We start from the raw sequence: 18,590 nt of genomic DNA on the forward strand, positions 1-18,590 counted from the left end.
TGACAAACTACCGTTCTTCACATCATTCAGAAAGTCCAACAGCCAACACGATATTTTAAAAAAGGATCTTAGAGTAATAATAAAATTCCATATGCACATGAAAAAATAAATGTATTGCATGGATTTTAGTAACAAGCACTGATGTTAAGCAGGACTTAAACGATTACTTCAAGTAGCTTTATGTTTTTCCTTTTATTTACATATCGAGTGACTGAATGGTTATAAGATATTATTAAGTTCCCCAAAAAATGTAAAAGATCCATTTAGAAAGACCATGTTAGAAGACCATGCATTCTGAACTCTACAAAGGTTGTTTTGTGCACTTACAGTACCTTCCCAACTGAGTATTAACAGGTTGATCCATTGAAATAAGGCCATTACTAAGGCTATTGCTGATTGCCCATATACATATATATACACACAAATGAACTCTCAGTAGTCAAACAATTTGATATACAATGTAAACACCAGCTGTGTGTCCTTTATGGCAAGGGTGACATGATATTTTTAACTTCGGATACCCACTGAGTTCCTACAATACATCAGGTCCACTGCTCCCAAAGTTTTTCTTGAGTGTCAGCACTCTATAGACACTCTGGTTGTACAATGTGCCAGCGTGCCTGCTCCACCTGCAGGCTGCACATGTCCCTCCAGTGAGCGAGTCCTGCACCTGCAGCCTCTGCTCCGATAAGCACTCGACCGACAGCTTTCCCTTCAGGAATGACCTACATGTGTCCCATTAGAGAGGAAATAGAAAGTAGGATTCAGAGGGTTATGTTAAGAAAACATGTATAAATTGGCATAAATGCATTTTACTGTGTGATATTTACCTGCATGATAACAAACTCAAGCAGGAGGGGCAGCTGAGTGATCTCAAATGGAGGCAGGTCAAACAGGAAAGAAGAATCCCACAGAGTAGTTTCTCTGCTGCTGATCATGACTCCTTTATTATGCAGATTGATCACCACCTGGTATTCTGTGCAAACAAAGATTGTAAGCGTGAAAGAAAGTCTACTGTAGAACAAACATTAAACATGACAGCTGATATTCAAATGCTTGCTGGAAAGAACTGGCTTTCCAACTGCAGCAAATGGAAGCAGTGGAGTAGAGTTCGCATGCCACAATGTTTTTGGTGTCAAATCTTTTCTTGCACTAAAATGCAGCCGAGCAGGCATGTTCTTATAGATGAGTCAGATGTAAAACCTAAACCTAAAAGATAGAAATGTTGAAAAAGCACATCACACTAGTAGGTTTATCAAACTGACAACATTTTCTACTGTTCTTACTGTATGCATAACGTACATTTCCCCCCCCCTATCTTTATCCATTGTAATGCCATTTTGTCTAGTCGCATGAACACATCTGATATAAAACAAGCAGATTATCCTAGTAAAATTAATGTGACATAACGGCACTGAGACAGATATCATCTAATGGCTCTTTATACAGGATGTGCTTGTCTGCAATAAAAGTAATGCCTAGACAGGCTAATGCAAACAAAGATTAGATCTGTCAGATCCAGAGGAGATTGGAACATTTTCCTGCGGATTGTGAATAGTGAGGGATTAAACTACAATGTCATTAAAAAAAAGGGATGATCTCCTGCTGCATTTGAGTCCTGTAAGACATCATGTAATCCCCTAAACATTACAAGCAAACATAGGGAATTACTTTACCTCAGTCCTTAAAAAGCAAAAGTTGGTTCCGCCCTGCATGGTTACATAATCCCTATGCAGGTTGTCCTAACAGGATCACTGAATGAAATACACATTTTGTCAAATTCTAGTGACATTAAACGCCGGCTTTACCTGCTGCTGCCAGCGAGTGGACGAGGTTTTCTAGGTTTTCTGCTCTGAGGACCGTGGCTTTGATGCGGTGGTCCGTAGTCTGATACTGAAGCAAAATGTAGATCTGTGGAGGACACCTTAGCACTTTACAGGGCGGTGCATCGTGTGATATCAGACTCTGCCGTCAAAGAGCAGAAAGAGAAACATTGATCCGCAGGACATGCAGCATGTGTAGTGCAGTAGCTTTGTAGAGTACAACATACAGATAAATCACCATAGGAAACATCGTCTTTTTATATACTGACAAATACAGATTTTTGTTTGTCTCCATGTCTTCCACTTGTTGCACGTTTCAGCAGACCATTTAGCTGTGACCTTTCTACAGGATTACCATCTGGGCTCAACAGGCAACACTTTGCCTTGGGCCCCGAGACCCACATGGGCCCCTAAAGGTCTTGACCTTTAATCTTAAACATGCATCGTAAACATGCTCGAAAGAGGCCCAGCAACATGTTTTTGACACAGTTGTCCTTACAGGTTATTCTGCTCTATATCTTAAGAATAAAGTCAACACCTACTCACATATTTTAGTTCAACACACCAGTACCTTTTTTGTCCTCCACTTGTTTAGATCGAGCTCCTTTGTGAAGTGAAATTGTTGCTCTGATCCCCAGTCTCTCCCTCCACAGTCAGCCTCCAGTTCAGCCAGCGTGGTGCCTCTCATGCTGGGGGGTTCCCGTGTGTATATGGCTATTCTCAGGACACACCTCATAAGCTCCTTCACAGAGCTCACCTTCAAAAGCAGCACCAGGCTGTGGGTCTCTGAGCTGAGGCTGCTCTGGGCAGAGGCCTGTATGGGACAGGGGTAGAGAGGCGGCAGACTGCCCAGCACAGACACATCCTGCAGCCTGTGGGGCGTCCCAGTGAGGCAGAGCACAGTCACTGCCAGGGTTTGTTGATCAGGAGAGAAAGCCATAGTGAAATTGAGGCAGGGATTTGGTGATAGTGGCTGTTGGCAGCTGGCACTGGAGCCATAGCTCAGTTGAGCCAGTGGGATTCGTTCTTCAGGCATTGAAGGAGAGACAGCACTGGGGCCAGTGAGCCGGCTGTGTTCATTGTAAGATATTTTATCTCCAGTCACCATGCAGCGCCTCTGCAGAGTCTTACATTTTTTGGACAACTGTCCCAGTTTGGGAAATGCAGGCAGGGTAGCATGGCTGGGATCAATGGCTTTGTAAAGGGGGGCTGTTTGTGGTGTTGTGTTGAGGCGACGCAGGGAGAAATAAGACTTTGGCTGGTGCCGCTGTTCAGAGGCAGCTCTAGCTGGTTGAGAGAATGGCAGAGAGGACAATTCAGACACAGAAGGGACAGGGCTGGTGAAAGTGGAGGGGTACTCCACTATGTCTCCGTCCAGCTCCTCGTATTGCTGCCTTGGCAATGAGGGAGGCGGGCTCTGGACAAAGGTCAAAGGTTCAGCAGGAGCTGGTACTGAAGTCACAGCATCTTTGTCTTTCACTTCACTCATATGACTTCTCCAGCACAGGACACATCCCAGGCACAAACTGAGACAAAAAGCTATCAGTCCGACCAAAAGAAGGATTTGGAGGTGAACTGCAGACAAAAGAGAGAATAATAACTTAAATCAGATGGTTCAGAAACTGTTGAAACTCACCCTGAATTACATGTTATAGGACATTCTATTTTACCCCATCATTTGCCTTAAAGCACAGAAACAAGATTTCACACTAACTGATAAAAGAGTAGTTCATTATTTTCAAACCTGTTTTAAAACAATATTCACATGCCTAAAAACGTTGTACCGCATACTTGTATTGGTACAAATATGACCATACGGATGTTAATTTAGAATCATAAAAACTGTGAACTTATCCTTTAGGGCCATACCTTCCAGTTGTTTGGTGAAAAGGACCTGCACCAGGAGCCAGAAGAAGAGTATGACCATGATGCCCTCGATCATACCCTTACAGCAGAAGAGCATAACCGACTGCCACAGAGGCTGACCCGGATACTCCTCATCGTGGTAAGGCATGGTGCCAACAGAGTGCTGAAGGTTTGTCAGAGCCTATTTTAAAACATCCACAAGTAGAAACCAAGAAGTCCCGGTAAAGAGGATCATTTGTTGGGCTTATTAAACCACATTCTGGCTTTCAGTCCTCGAGATCTCCCTCACATGATTTTGTTTCAGGCAATCTATGCCATTATTTGGGTTTGCCAGAAACACAAAGGCACAACAAAATCACACTATTTAAAACACAAGTTTCAGTTTTGAGTAATAAAACCTGCACATTGACAATATATTCCAGTCATCGTCCGAGGAGAGTGACTTGACGAGTATTATTCCGCCCTGGTTGGCGGGGCAGTGGGCGGAGATATCCTCTGATAACACCTCTAAATTGTGCCTGTAGCATCTTTCTTCTACAGTATTCCAGATGCCATCCAGCAGTGTTATAGAATACTCCGCCCCCCCACATTAAATCCTACAACCTGTTCAATCTGATTTTATCATCTGACCCGTGAGCTCTCATCTCCATTAGTTTAACCCGGTATAAAGTCTGTCAAAGGTCTGCATGCAGAGTTCAGGAATTAACTCAATACAGACTCTTTCCATTCTTCCTCTTCCATGTAGGAATTAAGTAGACTTCTGATAGACTTATGTGGGAAAAACACCAAGGTCTCAATCGGGAAGAAAATATAAATGACTTTTAAGATTAAAGACAGGGGAAACAAATACTGCATGTTTACTGGTCCATGCTCTTTGTTAAAGAGATTAAAAACTGAGATTATACATTGAATACGGATAAATGTGCATGTTTACAGATAAATAAGACCCCTGAACTGGTGGTCTCGTTTTTTTATAGCCGAGTAAATACTACCCCCATCTGGCCACTCACTCGTGTATTATTTTCCTTTGGCATGTACTGTCCAGCAAAGGTGCAGGTATTCAGATCATTTACTGGAGTAAAACTAAAAATACTGCAATTAAAAATACTCAATTATTATAGTGCGGAAAAAGTATTTAAAGTGCATACTTATTTTTTGCAAAATATACTTAAAATATCAAAAGTAATTTGATGTGTTTAATTTACGACAATGCATTACATTTGTAAAATGATCCATGTGTTTTCTATGTAAACCCTTGATTGATATGCAGGGTAAATAGTGCATTTTGGATTGGAAGTGTGAAGTCAAATTAAATGGAAAGTACAATCAGTTGAATAAAGACACATTTACATTCTACCATTTGGGTTTTTGGTGGCAAACCAGGTTTTAGAATGTCCTACATACATCTAAACATGGAAATTCATTTCTGGACATTGGGATCAGTGTGTGTGACATCAGAAAATCATTTCAGTCACTGGTGAAGATTGTGAGATGCAGTTTGAAGATCAGTAAACAGCCAATAAGTGGACCTTGTGTTGAGAGTTATTAAATGCTTACCTACTTATTAGGATTGTTTCAAGCTGACACACGTCTATTAAAAGACTACTAGAAAATGTTATCATCTTAAACGAACATTATCAACCGCAAGGCTAACTTCTATTGGAACATGATAAAACAAGCCCATAAATGCAGGGGTTTTCCAAAGGTAACAATGACTTGGCTGAAGAAAACAAAACAGTCTTTCTACAGCACACAAGATGGTTTTATTCCTTATGGCCATATGTCCAAGAAATACATTCAGCAAAGATCAAAAAAGAGTTTAGCATACACCTTGCTTTCTGATGTTCACAGTGACATTTGTTTGCATGATTGATATGTCTACTTGATTGTCCACATACAGTCCATTTCAGTGGATGTCTAAACCAACACACTGCATTAAGCATTGCATATTTCTCTAGAAGAGTGAGGTAGCACTGTTTCAGTGTGCACTTGTCAAAAGCTTGAGGTCATTAGTGATACATTCTCTGCATTAATGCAAACACAACACAGCAATATATATTATAAGATACAGTATAACAGTGATGAGTCCAAAAGGACATTCCTGAGTCCAGAAGAAATTCCCGAGAAACTTACCAACATGGAAAGTCAATTGAGGTAAATGTTGAACCACTTCCACCCTACATATAATTCTAATTCTGAGCCAAATGATTAAATATAAAAAAAGATAAAATGAAACACAATACAAAACATACAAAAATCCAACCTGCAAAACATTTCTCTAATTTTTTTTTTTTATACATAAACCTGGAAAGCTGCTATTAAACTATGAGCTTTCGGCCGGGTTAAACCAAATTTTAACTAAAAAGGGTACACAATGGCTCCAGTAAAACAGTTACAGACAGGAGCTATGACATTGAGCTAAGGCTTTTTGGTCTTCATTAGCTGCATTTTGGCAACCATACTGTTCTACTATGGCTATGGAAAAAGGCAGCTACAGAACTGTTAGTTAATTAGACATAAATGCAGTTGACAAACCAAAGAAAAGTCAAAACTCACTTCTGAACAAACCTTGTAAAGCCATTTAAAAGAAAAAACATCTAACAGGCACAAAGGTAAACTCTGATCTGAATCTATATTATGGTCAGTTTTAAAGCCTTTGAGGTTAAACATCTCTGTCCTCTTGACAAAACTTATTTAAAGCACATTATATTGTAAAAATAATGATTTCCTGAAGTGGTACGGCTGACTTTCTGCACTGCTCGAGTAGACAAACAGGAAGTCAACTAGCACAACTAGGGGTCCTAGGAGACAGCAGTTTAGTTAAGAGTTCACACAGTTTTTGCATGGTGCTAAATAATTTTGCTGAGGACACATTTAAGGTCAAGTGAGGCTTAATTTGGTCCCTTAGAGGAAGTGGAAGACGAAGAGGAGGGACTATGCGAGGAGGACATGGCACTGAAACCATTCGTTCCTGCCAGATTTACAGCCTGCGACGCCGCAGGAACAGCCGACTTCTGGGCAAACAGCTTTCCTGCAATGCAGAGATCAGATTACAATGAAAACCATAAAAAAAACATACAAATTCAGTCAAGTTTCAGGAAGAATTTAGTGCTGATAAAAGTGAAAAAGTATATGTTTTGTGAGGAAATCACTGCTCCAAGGCATGAAATGGTTAAATTCAAATTGTATTCCTTTCTCGCCTATTCAACCACAATTTGTAGTTTATCTCCTGCTTCTGTACGGATTAAAGACACATAATAGGATATTTTATTTTATTGAGTGGGGTGTACAGGAGCCTGTAGGCGTACATTATTTATCTTCTGACAGAGGTGTAGCAGTTTTTGGGGGGGAATTTAAAAAGCACTAAAAAAGGCATACACCCTGTTTCAATGGTTTCGCTCACCTGAGTAAACTGTGCCATTGACCTCCACAGACACACTGATACTGGCTGCTCCATTAGTGGAGATGCTCAGAGACATATCCTGTTTGTTCTCTGTGGGGGGGGGGAATAAAATACTCCATTTAATAAACTTTCCTTAAATCATGTTAAGCAATGAAAGAGCCAGTATAACAATCACAGCCTAGACAACTCACCATGTCCATTGTTAAGTTTGAGATTCATGGGGTTGAAGTGAGAAGCGAAGGCCAGGAGGTTTTGTTGGATGGCCTGCTGCATGAGGCGCTGCTGCTCCTCGGCCATCCTCATCATCTTCTTCTCTGGCCCGTCGGCTGCGGCTCCTCCAGCGCTGCGCTCCAGCCTCTCTCTGAAACTCTCCAGCGCGGCAGCTTGTGCCAGCTGTTGCTGCTGCTGCTGCCCCAGGGCCAGAGCCATGGGCAGCCTGCCGGGCATCACAGGGGTAGGCATCTCATCTGATTGGGAAAACATCAGAGTGGGAATAGTTTTAAACATGTCATGAAATTATAATTAGTGTTTAAAGAATAGGCAAAGGAAAAAGGCAATGGAATGTATAGAAATGAGTCTTTAACTTTGAAATGTGTTCGCATTTGAGCGCTTCCGGGCTACTTTGAAATGAATCAAAAATAAATCGTTTCTTTAATGAGTTATTGCTGAGATGCACAAAAATGGTCTGTGGATAACACAAGCTTACATGACACATGAGTCCACCTTTATTTTAGCTGGGTACAATACGACCATCAGGTATTTTGTTTATAGGATTATATTAGCTATTCACTTCTACCAATTGCATTAACGCTTTAATTATTATAAAGGGCGGGCGGGGAGGCGTGTGGCGCAGTGGATAGTGCGTTGGTGTTCAGATCAGGGGAGCACAGGTTCAAACCCCACTGCAGTCAGCATGTCAGTGTCCCTGGACAAGAAACATCACCCCAAATTGCTCCTGTGGGGATTGTCCACAGTATTGAGTATGTAAGTTGCTTTGGATAAAAGCGTCTAACAAGTGACATGTAATGTAATGTAATAAAAAGTAGTGTTAACATGTGTTTATCCAGCTGATTCAAACATTAAGGTGCGTCTACCACAGATCCCATTTTCTGCAATATTCGACAAATCCATTGGAAATACCCCAATGCTTTTTTTATCAAGAAAGCCCTTACAAGGCTGACGCTGGGACGGCCTACAAGAAACGGTAGCAGTTTATAATATGCCTGATAAATAATCCTGTCTAGGTTACCTCGATAAATACTGGAAAAAAATGCTCTCCTAAATGTGCTGGAGGATCCACCTGGTTCTACACCAGGATGATTTGTAATGTGTTAAACAATAGAAAACATGTTAAAATTGTTAAAACATGCTTCAAAAATCAAGTATAAGACCTCTAATGATTTAGGTTTTTTTTTTTTTTTTTAAATGGAAGTTTGGTGGAAGCTGGATCATCCAATTACCAGCAGGTTCTATTTGTGATGAGAACAATTGTTGTTTTCCTGCACTCTCATATGTCATACCTGGGTTTCTCTTCAGAACTGGGCTGGCGGATGAACTCAGGCCGTTCGGGGTAGTCTGCATGGTGGGTGAAGAGAGGCGGTGTTGAGCGGAGCTCGGGGAGGGGGAGTAGCGGTACAAGCTGTTGGTGTAGCTGGGGCGTCGGCCCTCTCTGCGGTTACTGTCGATGGCAGCCTGCAGCTCACCTGGAGAACTCAGGCCCTTCTTCTCACACTCAAATGGGTACAGGTACTTCATATACCTGCAAGGAAATGTTTCGGATTAGTCATATGATTTATAGCAGCACTATTTAAAATTGTAAAATAACCTGGGTATTAAAGAAATTATATTTGATGCCTTTTTTTTTATTAAAAAACTATTTAACTTGAAAGACCATTAAAGGTGGGGTAGGTAAGTTTGAGAAACCGACTCGAGATACACTTTTTGTTATATTCCATGGAATGCTCTTAACATCCTGATGGCAATGAATATCTGAAGTGCTTTGACAAAAATCCATACAAAAATGTCATCTGTGGAAGCCGTAGTACTGTAAAAAGCACGACCAATCATCTGAGCCGGCCCGGATAAAATAACTGGATGGCCTACCTGCCTGTCAGCCTTCCATCTGTGCACAAACTTATATCGTGCCCTCATTGGTCATGTGCGCGTTCGTGTGTGTTGGAGGAGGGGCTCTGTAAGGAAGTAGCAGATTTCTTCCGGCTGTGTATTTTCTAATTCTAGCGCACTCGAGCTGGTTTCACCAAAATTACCTACCCCACCTTTAACTCAAAAATATTTCAATGTTTTGCACTTTCTTTGAATTACACCAAGTGTACAAAATACTGAGAAATGTGGAAACTATAACTGAAATGTCAGCGTTTAAATCAACAAAAAAGATTGACATACTTTGATTACTTTACCATGTAGACATGCACAAAACTATTTAAACTAAAGTAATTGCTGTTTTTTTCAGGAATAACAGTAAATCATTTATTCTAGTTCAAGTACAGCAAACCTAAAAGCAAAAAAACATTAACTCATTTTCTAGCCCATCTATTCCTCGATTGCTCCTGAAGAGAAAAGCTGTCAACAGCCTTTTCAGATTTTCTGTTGCAAATGAAAGCGACACCTACTGGGTGCGGAGCGTGAAGGCTGCGCTGGTGATGGATGTGGGGAGGTTGAGACCCTTGGTGATCTCCCTCCAGATCTTCTTGTTGATAACCTCCACCAGGCCCCCCTTCTCTGTCACCAGAGCATACAGCCGGTACAGGTCCAGCACCTGCTTCGCCATGATGGGAATGCGGTTCACAGGAGTTCCTGCATGAACGAGAGGATAACTAAATGAAATCCTGAGAAGTTTGCACGAAACACGAGTGACTTTGTAAAAGTAGGGATAGCACAAGCAGGAGGAGGGCAACAGCAGATTAAAGCAGGTAAGGGTCTGCCCTAAACGTTTGGTGAAACGGTTAAGCATGCGTAATCTGTGTGGATAGACTTTTCTAATGAAGCTTATTTCAGATGGATGGGGGTGGAGGTAATTCCACAACTCTGTAGCTGCATTGATTTGAGTGTAGGGGGGGGGAGGGGGATTTTAGAGCCAGCAGTGCCTGCCAATCACAGGGTTGATGGCTAACCCTTTCAATCCCCATTTGGTATAAAGCCAATTAAGCAAGGGGGCTAAAAAACTGTTGTAGAAACAAGATTTATTTGGTTGAAGACACACGCATGCACGCACACACTGCAGGGACCCTGACCTGCACAAACGAGTAAAGATTCCTACATCTACTTCAAAGTTTTAATTGGGCCAAATTATTCTGCAGAACTGTCTTTAACATAAAGTACTTAACGCTGGTAGACGAATAGAGGACAGGAAATGTAAACACAAATTATACGGCAAATCATCAAGGTATAACAGACGCATTTCTATAGCTAATTGTAGATAATGTTGAGTAAAAAGGCTGTTTTCAAACGATTAAAACATTCCTAGATTTCTGTAACATATGAAAAGCCATTTTAACCTCCATAAAAAAAAACGTAGAAATTATAATGATACGTTTTATTATTTAGCAACCTAACACTTATTAGACAGTCTTTACTTGATATGAATAGTAAGACCTGCAGGATTCGACCTTTTGAGTATTTTTTCATGCTATTATGGACACAAGAAAAAACTATTCTTATCACCAATTCATAATACAGACTGTGCCATCCGCCGCTTTGAAGTAACTCATTAACTTTCCATCTTAGTTAAACTAAGGGCCTGCTGCGTTCACTTGCAATGTAATGTCACACCACCACTATGTCTATTTAATGTTCGAATGATCAAAGATTTCCCCTAGGTAAAACAACACGTTTTGTAAAACCTTACCTCGTTTCTGCATAAAGATGAAGAGGTCATCAAGAAACTCCTTCCGTTGTGGGTCATTATCAAGTTCATAAAGCTGTAAGTTAAAAAAAAACAATGGCAAATGTTAGTGTGTGATAATGTCAGCCTTGTTACAACACATCTACAAAATATACTGACCTTGGCGAAGTCCCTTGATGGTTCAGCTTTTACTTTTGCTCCGTCACTCTCCTCAGCCCAGATGGCACTTCCTCTCTGTAACACACACACACACACACACACACACACACACACACACACACACACACACACACACACACACACACACACACACACACACACACACACACACACACACACACACACACACACACACACACACACACACACACACACACACACACACACACACACACACACACACACACACACACACACACACACACACACACACACACACACACACACACACACACACACACACACACACACACACACACACACACACACACACACACACACACACACACACACACACACGTGAACAGTTTGTCCTCCAGACTGTCCGGAGTCCTCACACTGTGACCAGTTTAATGATTGCATTTTCAGGGTTCAAATTGATGTAGATATGGTGTTTTACTATTTATGGTTCAAATACTGCCCACAAGACATGCAATAGACACACAAGATAATGTAAATCAAAGAAACACTGGCAGGGTTTATCCTCGGAGAGATACCATTTCTTTTTGAAGGTTTTCTTTATTTGTCCTGTACCCTCATGGACTCTGGACTTTGTGCTACACACCTCATGTTCATGCCTGATTTTTTCCCAGCCCTGAAACCACAGCTCACTGCATAAAAGAGGGTTAACTGCTGGTGTTGTGCACAAAGACTACATATCATATTTATATTTCTCTACTACACATATTGTTTTACACTGTACATACATTTTATATATCTTTTTGGTTAAATATACTAACAGTCCTGTACTTTATAATGGTAATCGGTCATACTGTTTACATCATGTACTGTTAGTGTTATATCACATTGCTAAATGAATACAGACAAACTACAAATAAATAAATAAATCATATACATCACTCCAATGTATTGTAGGTGTTATCATAATATTCTGAATTTTAGGTTATGCCACAATCACACCATTATTGCACTTCACTTGTACTACCTCGTAATAAAGAGTTAACATTTGTCTGGTTTATATTTTTATTTTAGATACTTTACAATGTTTTTTTTCACTTATTTATGTATCTGTATTTCTTTGATGTCCCTTTTCTGCTACAACACTTAATACAAACCTATGGTAATCAATAAAAAGGCTTATTTTGTCTGATATTTCACAAATGGGGGTCCATTCAGAGCTGGGCACAGTAAAAGGGGGATTAATGGAAGGGCTCATTATGTAGTTCAATGTGACATTTTAATCGTCCATCGGCCCCCTCCTTAAGACAGTTAAAGGTTAAAAATGTCAGAAAAGGGCAGTGCGTGTGCAACTGTGTGGAAAGGCCTGCTGAGATGTTATTGTTCTGCCAATGCCCACGAGAGCTGCGCGATGATGCAAGGATGAAAATCAAACATGGTTAGTAGAACAGTCTCAAGAACGCTCTGTCGTTACAATTACATTAACTAGATGATGCTTTTTTCCTATTATTCCTTCGATCTTCATTCAAAACTGACATTGCAGTACATTCATTTAGGGACTATAGTGGACCTTGTTTCATGTTATGAAATGTCACACTTGGATATAAATCATTGGCTGGCTTTATAGCCTCATGAGGGCAATGTGAAAATGTTTAAAACTAAAACAAGCTTGTGTGTTTTCAACAACATCCCTCATTTTTGTATTTGATAAACTTCAATTGTCACCCTAGTTTATTAAAGTACCATGTATGTCTTTAATTGTCTTGCCTTTTTAAAATGTCACGTAATGCTTGGATACAAATGTATTACTTTTTACTATAAAGCACATTATTGAATTCACTAAATCTGAAGTGTGGTGATCCGATCTGATTGAGGTTTAAAACCCATAACAATTTACCGTTTGAGCTACAAAGAAACATTATGAACATGCAATAATCTCTCTTCGAATCCAACTGTTTACAGTAAAAACAATATTATATATTGTATAAATATATTAATGCTGACACGCAGACAGCTGCAGGACATTGTAAAGCAGAAGTTCACAGCCTTTGTTGTCACATGTACACCCACAGCCCAACCAGAGGTCATTTAAATGTATTTTAAACCACCACTGTAACTATTCTTTTATACATTACTATTGTCTAACTATTTTAAATCTTACATATCAATTTTAGCTTACTATCTGAATAGTTTATTCATTACTGTTAAATGGACTGTACTTATATAGCGCTTTATCCAGTCTTGAAGAGCACTCAATGCGCTTTACATATGTCCTTCACCCATTCATACCTTACATGTACCTTACATTCACACACCGTTGGCCATGGCATCGGGAGCAACTCAGGGTTAAGTATCTTGCCCAAGGATACATCGACATGTTGACTGCATTAAAATAGTAAGCTAAAGGGCGACTGTGGCTGCGAGAGAATGCGGTCGTCTTTCGATCCCAGCCACAGTCGCCCTTTAGCTTACTATTTCAATAATTTATTTGTCTACTTTAAATATATATACATTTCTTTGAGCTGAGTTTTAAACCATTTATCCATTTCTTTAGCGTACTATTTCAACCATTTATTGGTTACTTACTATTTAACCCAACAGAATAAATGTTATTTTAGCTAACCATTTGAAAAACGTAAATATTACTTGTAGCTGACTTTTAAACCAGTTTTACATTTCTTTTTGCTAATTATTTACCAAAGTATTTGTTACTTTAGCTCACCCTTTAAACCATGAACCATACAGTGCATGCGATACAGCTAATTGATGACATTATCTCAACACATTTTAAATTTATTTTCAATTAAAACATTTTCCAGAAGAACATTTGCAGAATTAAGTATACCCTCTGGTTGAAAATCTCTGTTGTAATGGGCTCCTGTAAATACCAATGTTTCTTTCTTTTCTGTTACTGTTGTTAGTTGTTGTTCTAGTTAAACAGTATATCTGTATGTCTTCACTTTACAGATAAAACTGCCCCTGTGGTGGCCGAGCTGTTGACACATCTAATGGCTTCAGCTTAGAGTTTCTAATAAAGGACTTCTACTCCCCCAGCCAAAGCTTATTGATGTGAAGGTAGATAAACATCCCAGTCTTTTCACCAGGAGATGGAAATAAAACCCTTCCCCCCCCTTATTGATGAGCAAGTGAGACCTACTGTGGCTCTATTAACAAAGAGCTCTCAGTTAATTGCTCAGAGTTTTCACACATCCAGCCCTGGGAATCCTGATAGTATTCAGTATGTAGGTCAGGAAAAGGTTTCTTTTGTTTTGTTAAAAAAGGCCAGATTTTATTAGGGTTTAAGCTGTGTTTTTGTATTTCAATAAAATGTAAATGATCAGGTTTATGCAAAAAGTAGTAATGTTAAGTATGTCTGTTCAACCAGTCAAGATGACAAAATAAAGAAATGACACTTGGTTTAAAATCTAGTCCTATCAAAACACCCGGCGATAACTTCCTCTTATAATGAGCCTCATTAAATCATTGAGCTGCAAGAGTGAAAACTGATCCCTCTCCTAATGTCATGTAACCACAGGGGGACCAAATGTTTAATCCAAATCTAATTATTGAGCCTTTAGTCATCCGAACAGGTCAGGATCATTTATCTGGCCCCTTGCTGGGCTGTGGACTGGGAATGAGAGCAAATGGGGGCCATTCATCCCCGCCCTTTCCACATTTAATGGCGTACAGTGAGACCGCACACCAGGAGTGAACAATGGCTGCCCAGCATAGGGAGGCTTGTACAGCATGCCCAAAACAACAAAGAAGTTTGATTAATAACGGTAGTGAAGGAAAGAAAAACAAAGGATTATGGAGATGGTACTGATTTGAAAGTAAAGGTTAACAAGAGGTTAACAAGAGTAAATAATTACAACCATTTCAACCAGCCACCAATTAACTCGCGCAAGGTCCTACTTCAAACTAACAAACAGAACTTATTTATAATCACGTCACATAAAACCGTCTCAATTCAAACCACTGAAGGAGTCCTGCTTTAAAATCAACTGTACAAAAAAACCCAGCATTTAAAAAACAAAAATCTGTGGTAATGGGCTTCATACCATTTTAAATCAGCTAAGTTCATTTAATGTCAAACTACTACTTATCAAATACCTTTATTCTAATATATATTCCAGAGAGGTTTTTGTGTGATTTAAGCGTCTAAACACATAACCTTAACCATTTCACACACACAATTAAGTTAATTTCACAACTTGTTGTTGTGCTTTAATTAAAACGGGACAAATGCTCTTCATTGCCCCAGGTGTTGTGTGCTGGCCTGACAAAAGGAAATGCAATTCTCACTACAGTGGCCATATAATGTATTGATTACTGGCATTTGAATTAAGCTGCCATTAAGTGTTGCCAGGCAACGGTTAAATTATGCAGAGCTATCCACTGAGCTACGTCAGCAGCAAGGTTTGTGAGCCTGTGAGATTTTAGAAGGGCCTTATGTACACATAACCTTTTTAAATCATAGAGAATATTTACCAAAACTCAGGCAACAAGGAGGGCACACAAGTAAATGTGAGGTATCAAAGAAAATTATGCGTAAAACTCAAAACAAATATCAAAAAGCCCATTCTGCTCCACTGAACTACTGTAAGTCAACTTTATGGGTAGTTGCTTGCTGGTATGCTGTGAGGCACTAACCCAGCTGTCCTCTGGCCACAGGCCTCATTAATCATAATGTATTGTATTGAAGTGGGGCCTTTTAAGGGAAAGACATACAGCACAACCAATCACATAGGCTGCTTGTAGAAAAAGTCTCTGACGGGAGCCTCTGTTTCCTATAACATATCTGTTGAAAACATACTCGTAAATACTAGCTTTGGGCCTCATCTAGAGGAGATCTGTCTGATACAGTGAGAGAAAAGTCCACCCCCTACCCTGCAATTCCTTACAGTAGTTAACCTTTGAAGCCATAAATACACGCTTGAGGCGATTTCATTAATCCCCTGCTCTCATTTTAACTTCATCCCTGTCAGGCCTGATTTGAGCAGTTAGGATTGGACCACAGCCAAGACCAATTAGCTCAGTAGGTGGCGAGGGTGTGTTTTCTGAAGTGTGAGACACAAGCTATAGCAGAAGGAGAGATCTCTGGCCTACCGAGTAATTCAAAACTATCAAACTCAGGCATTTTGCCAATAGGAAACATCCCCCCCCACATGTGTGAGAGCGCAGGAGGCGACACAGCAGGAAGAAGTCAAGAATTATTAATAGGAATTAGAACACACAAGTATCATGGAGAGATACAGAAGTTAATTGACTCTGTACAGATACAGTTTTCTCTTGTTGAGACTACATCAGAATGGAGTTATAATCACTAGAATATATCCAACAGTGGAAAGAGTTTTTATTTTGGATATATCTGTATCTTTTAAAGAGAAATATCTCACTACCAAATATAGAAAACAATACAGCGTAGAACAACAATATGGCCTTTATTCATGCAGTTAAATTAAAGGTAACTTACTTGTTTGAACGACTCATCAAAGCCCCAGTCAGCGAAGCCATTGGGCGAGGTGAAGGCCTGTTGTCCTGCAGGAGACAGCAGCTCCGTCTCCTCCTGCTCCTCTTTTATTGCTACTGGAGGAGGAGATTGGGACATTTGCTTCACAGCGGACGCTTGAGGTGTGGGATAAGGAGCGAAGGGGAAGCCAGGAACCTGCTGGAGACACGGCTTCTTCGCCTGTGGATGAGGCCCGTCCCCCATCTCCTCCTCATCCTCATCATCATCATCTTCCTCCATGTCATCATTCCCTTCAGGCCCCACCATTTCCTGCTCCTCCTCATCTGAGTCTTCATCTTCCTCATCTGGATCTATTCTGCTGGTGTAAGCCTGTTGAGCTGCCAGATAAGTCTGTCCATCTGGTTTGCCAAATAACGCGGGGTCTAGTCTGGAGCCAGAGGCCCTGGCTGCAGCAGCGTGTTGGGCGAAGAGGAGCTGGGCGTGAAGAAGATGTTTCTCCTGCAGATTCATCCCCAGTTTGGCCTCTTGTTGTCTCTGCAACTGCTCCATCACCGCCTCCAGCTTCACCCCAGCATTACCAGGCGGAGGAAACCCAGCTGAATTCCCCTCCTCAGTGAAGCTTGACTATGCACAGAAAAACAAATCAAATCTCAAAATTAATTGGGGAAATGTTTGATTGGGTTCTTTGCAATAAATGCTGCAGAAATGTATCCAATGTTAATGGAGAAATGTATTCAACAAATAAAAAAGGCTAATTATTTGTTTCCCAGATTGTTGTTTAAACACTATATTGTCTGAACAAACCTATGTATATTTATCTTCTGATAAAAACAAATTGACATGGTAAATTGAAACTTTTCAAAAGAGGGGGGCTGTCTCGGGCCCAGAAAGCCCAGCATATGTGGATTAAAGGGAAACAAAGCTTGATGGTTTGAGACCATAATTAACAGAAAATGTACAGGAAAAATCATGAATTAAACTAAGAATAAATTAGTAGCAGGATACAAAATGCTCCTCACTTAGATCCCTGTATCCTCAGTTTGTTAAAAGCTACTTAAATATGCAAGAACTCGGGATTTTTTTCACAAGTCGATTTTTCGGTTTTATTAATGGGAAAACAACAATTTCCCAGTGCAGATCAACGCGAACACACGGACTACACTGATCATCACAAAAACACTTCTAATAACCACAGCGAAACGGCTTTTGAAAGCGTGCAAATGTTCTTAAAACGATTACATTAATCGCCATTTGCTTTGTTACTGTAACAAACACGAAACACGGGTCGCAGCCCAGCAGTCGTCGACACTCACCATTTGCGCCTTCGAGTAATCCATCATCGCCAACAGGTCGTATCTAGTTTTTCCTTCTTCCCTCGGGCAGGAATAAATCGCGTCGCATGACCAGTTTTCTTTTTAATCAGAAAAAGCTTGCTCGGATCAAGTGTGATTTAGTGGTTGTGGAGGCCGAAAAAAAGGTCGAAGCTGGAGGAGGGGTAAACTGCTGTGCGCTTTACCTCCCTGGTCACTGCGCATGGAAACTCAAACATCTCTGATTGTCTTTGACTGAGTGGCCTACACCCCCAACTCACATGAATGAAAGGCCCGCCCCGTGTGTAAAGCTCGTAAAGAGAGGTTTCTTCCCTGCATTTCTGTGGAGCTACCCTCCCACTTCACACGGAAATCCCACCCACTGCTATTATCCTTTATACACTTGTGTGATTTTATTGAGGCAACACGACCTCTATTCAGAAAATAAATAAATACGAAATGTAATCTGGACAGTGGTAGGGGAACTACATTTAGTACATTTACTCAAGTACTGTGCTTAAGTACAATTTTGAGGTATTTGTACTACAATTTTTTGCTTTCTACTTCTACTCAACTACAATTCAGAGGTAAATCGTGTACATTTACTCCACTACATTTATTTAATACATTGAATTACTCAGATTTGGATTATTGATGTGAAATATAATCGACGTTTAAATAAGACTTCAGTTACACCTGGGGTAAAATTCACAAG

General features: G+C 40.3%; 2 protein-coding genes across 2 annotated transcripts; both read right to left on the reverse strand.

Annotated features, from left to right (window-relative positions):
• Window positions 1-15: 15 nt before the first annotated feature.
• On the reverse strand, window positions 16-3,837 carry syt18b (synaptotagmin XVIIIb; the record flags this gene model as incomplete). Its single annotated transcript, XM_079684597.1, has 5 exons — window positions 16-725; window positions 831-976; window positions 1,809-1,965; window positions 2,395-3,398; window positions 3,693-3,837. 5 exons carry the CDS (start codon window positions 3,835-3,837, stop codon window positions 585-587), a joined length of 1,593 nt encoding a protein of 530 aa, XP_079540723.1. The 3' UTR covers window positions 16-584.
• A 1,592-nt stretch (window positions 3,838-5,429) lies between these two features.
• LOC307040879 (AT-rich interactive domain-containing protein 3A-like) lies at window positions 5,430-18,230 on the reverse strand. The gene is made up of 9 exons (XM_079684088.1): window positions 17,879-18,230; window positions 16,569-17,189; window positions 11,114-11,188; window positions 10,958-11,030; window positions 9,723-9,906; window positions 8,613-8,851; window positions 7,284-7,559; window positions 7,093-7,182; window positions 5,430-6,720 (listed from the first exon to the last, which is right to left on the reverse strand). Exons 1-9 carry the CDS (start codon window positions 17,903-17,905, stop codon window positions 6,581-6,583), a joined length of 1,725 nt encoding a protein of 574 aa, XP_079540214.1. The 5' UTR covers window positions 17,906-18,230; the 3' UTR covers window positions 5,430-6,580.
• Window positions 18,231-18,590: the final 360 nt, after the last annotated feature.

This window comes from Notothenia rossii (assembly GCF_949606895.1).
Source record: "Notothenia rossii genome assembly, chromosome: 5".
NCBI lineage: Eukaryota > Metazoa > Chordata > Actinopteri > Perciformes > Nototheniidae > Notothenia > Notothenia rossii.

Excerpts from the sequence above, each read along its gene's own strand:
- LOC307040879 (XM_079684088.1), bottom strand. The coding sequence starts at position 17,905 with ATGATGGATTACTCGAAGGCGCAAATG. Across the intron at positions 17,190-17,878 it reads ATTACTCGAAGGCGCAAATG|TCAAGCTTCACTGAGGAGGG; the intron begins GTGAGTGTCGAC and ends TTCTGTGCATAG. Across the intron at positions 6,721-7,092 it reads CAATGGCACAGTTTACTCAG|GAAAGCTGTTTGCCCAGAAG; the intron begins GTGAGCGAAACC and ends TCTGCATTGCAG.